Below are 1,879 nucleotides of genomic sequence, written 5' to 3'. Positions count from 1 at the left end.
ACCTTTGTTAACTTCAATAATTGGAAATGTCAGGAGAGCTCCTTTTAATTTTATATACCTTATTTTTTTTGTTAAAATTTAAATCTATCAAAAATTATTTTGGTAAAAAATTTATAACTGTGACAAATTATTTACCATAAATGAAGAGTAGACTTTGGATATAGTGGAATCATTAAAATGGGGCAGTTTCCTCTTTGTTTTAGAAATGCTTGTAATTAAGGTATCACCATCATCAATATGCTGCCTGAGGTGTTCTGCACAGGTTGAGCATTCCAAATGTGAAAATCCAAAATCTAAAACACTTATGCTCCCGAGCATTGCAGATAAGAGATAACTTCTGTTTCTTTGTTCTGCTACTTTTCTTCCAAGGTATCGTTCTCTTACCATTTTTGTTTTTGTTTTTGTTTTTTTTTAATTTAAGAATTTATTTATTTTGTGCAGTTTTGGCCGGGGCTGGGCTTGAACCTGCCACTCCTGGTATATGGGGCTGGCGCCCTACTCCTTGAGCCACAGGCGCCTTGTTGTTTTTTTTTTTTTTTTAAAGTAAATTTATTTTAATGCGAAGGTACAACCAACCAGGTCAAGCTATTTGATTTTGTTAGGTAGAGTCCCTTTTGTAGTTATGTCCCACACACAAAAGGTGTGCCAAACACCCCCAACCTGTGCCATTCAGTGAGAATTTTTGTTTTGAAAAGCAGACTTTTACTGTTTTAAAAATAATTATTTTTGTATGTATAGAAAGCAATTTATAAAAATTTGGTTCATTCCCACATAGTCAAAATTTAATGTGTTTTTATCATCTATGATCCATCTTTGTAGCAACAGGTAATTCAGTCTCAGCTGGTCAATTACTGTGTGGAGGTTTGTTTTCCACTGATTCACTTTCAAACTGGTGTGCTGCTGTGGCCCTTGCCCATGCTTTGCAAGAAAATGCTACCCAGAAAGAACAGTTGCTCAGGGTTCAGCTTGCTACGAGTATTGGCAACCCTCCAGTCTCTTTACTACAACAGTGCACCAACATCCTTTCACAGGTATGGTATCGCATGAAACTTCTCTATGGGGGAAGAGTTCTAGCTGTACATTTTGATGCCAGTGATATGGGGATTCCAGGGTGTCCTTAGAAGATGCTGATGAAAAAGAGAGCAGACCTACCTATCTGCTCATTGGTTCATTGTAACCTGAAACAGTTTAGTGAATAGAAAAGTGATAGATATTCCTATTGGAGTCTGTATTAGGAGGGAAACACGTTCTGGGCTAAAAGCTATTTGGGGGGTTTGTTTTCTTTTTAGATCATCCACAGTGTTCTTGCATGTCATTTTCTCAATAATTAAATTGAGGTTAGTTTATGAGAGGGAATGGAGTAGAGTAGTTCATAGCTGTGCACCTCCCTTTCTCTTCTCAGAGCAATTGATCATCCAGAAAGAAAAAACGGTATAACAGTCCATTGTGTGTAAAGTTACACAGTGTACCCCCTTGTTGTTTGTGAATTCTCAAATCCACAAGTCCCTGAGGCATATAACTTACCTAAGAGGGTGTGGAAAAAGGTAACTAAAATATTTTCACTCCTTTGGACTCCTAATGAAAACAATAAAGCTTCATTGACATGTAAATGCTAGGTACTGCGTAATTACTATTACCTGGTTTGCCTTGCTGTTGAACAATTCAAGTTCACTTTTGCAAAGCCACAGTGTCATCAACATTCAGAATCACTCAGGGAGAGTAAATAGTAGGTAAGTCTAAAATGGCTATTCCAAAACAAATAAAATTTCTCTAACCACTGCTCTAGAAGTAGAATTTATCCTACCCACTCTCAACAATAATGTGCTGTGTCCTACATTAGTTTTTAACTTTGTCACCCTCGCTGAATTTTTTTTTTTTT

General features: G+C 36.6%; 1 protein-coding gene across 3 annotated transcripts in view; it reads left to right on the top strand.

Moving 5' to 3' along the window:
• The window catches only part of USO1 (USO1 vesicle transport factor), a 75,956-nt gene that overhangs the window by 54,049 nt on the left and 20,028 nt on the right, over positions 1-1,879 (top strand). For all 3 annotated transcript variants that reach the window (XM_012805343.2, XM_003790073.3, XM_023513375.1), the window contains one exon: positions 820-1,031. In XM_012805343.2, the coding sequence (XP_012660797.1) occupies positions 820-1,031 (212 nt within the window). The remainder of the gene's footprint in view (positions 1-819; positions 1,032-1,879) is intronic.

The sequence above is a fragment of the Otolemur garnettii genome, unplaced genomic scaffold, assembly GCF_000181295.1.
Source record: "Otolemur garnettii isolate 467f Iridium unplaced genomic scaffold, OtoGar3 scaffold00039, whole genome shotgun sequence".
In the NCBI taxonomy this organism is placed as follows: Eukaryota; Metazoa; Chordata; class Mammalia; order Primates; family Galagidae; genus Otolemur; species Otolemur garnettii.
The sequence above is the reverse complement of the archived record's forward strand: the minus strand, read 5'-3'. Positions and strand labels throughout refer to the sequence as shown.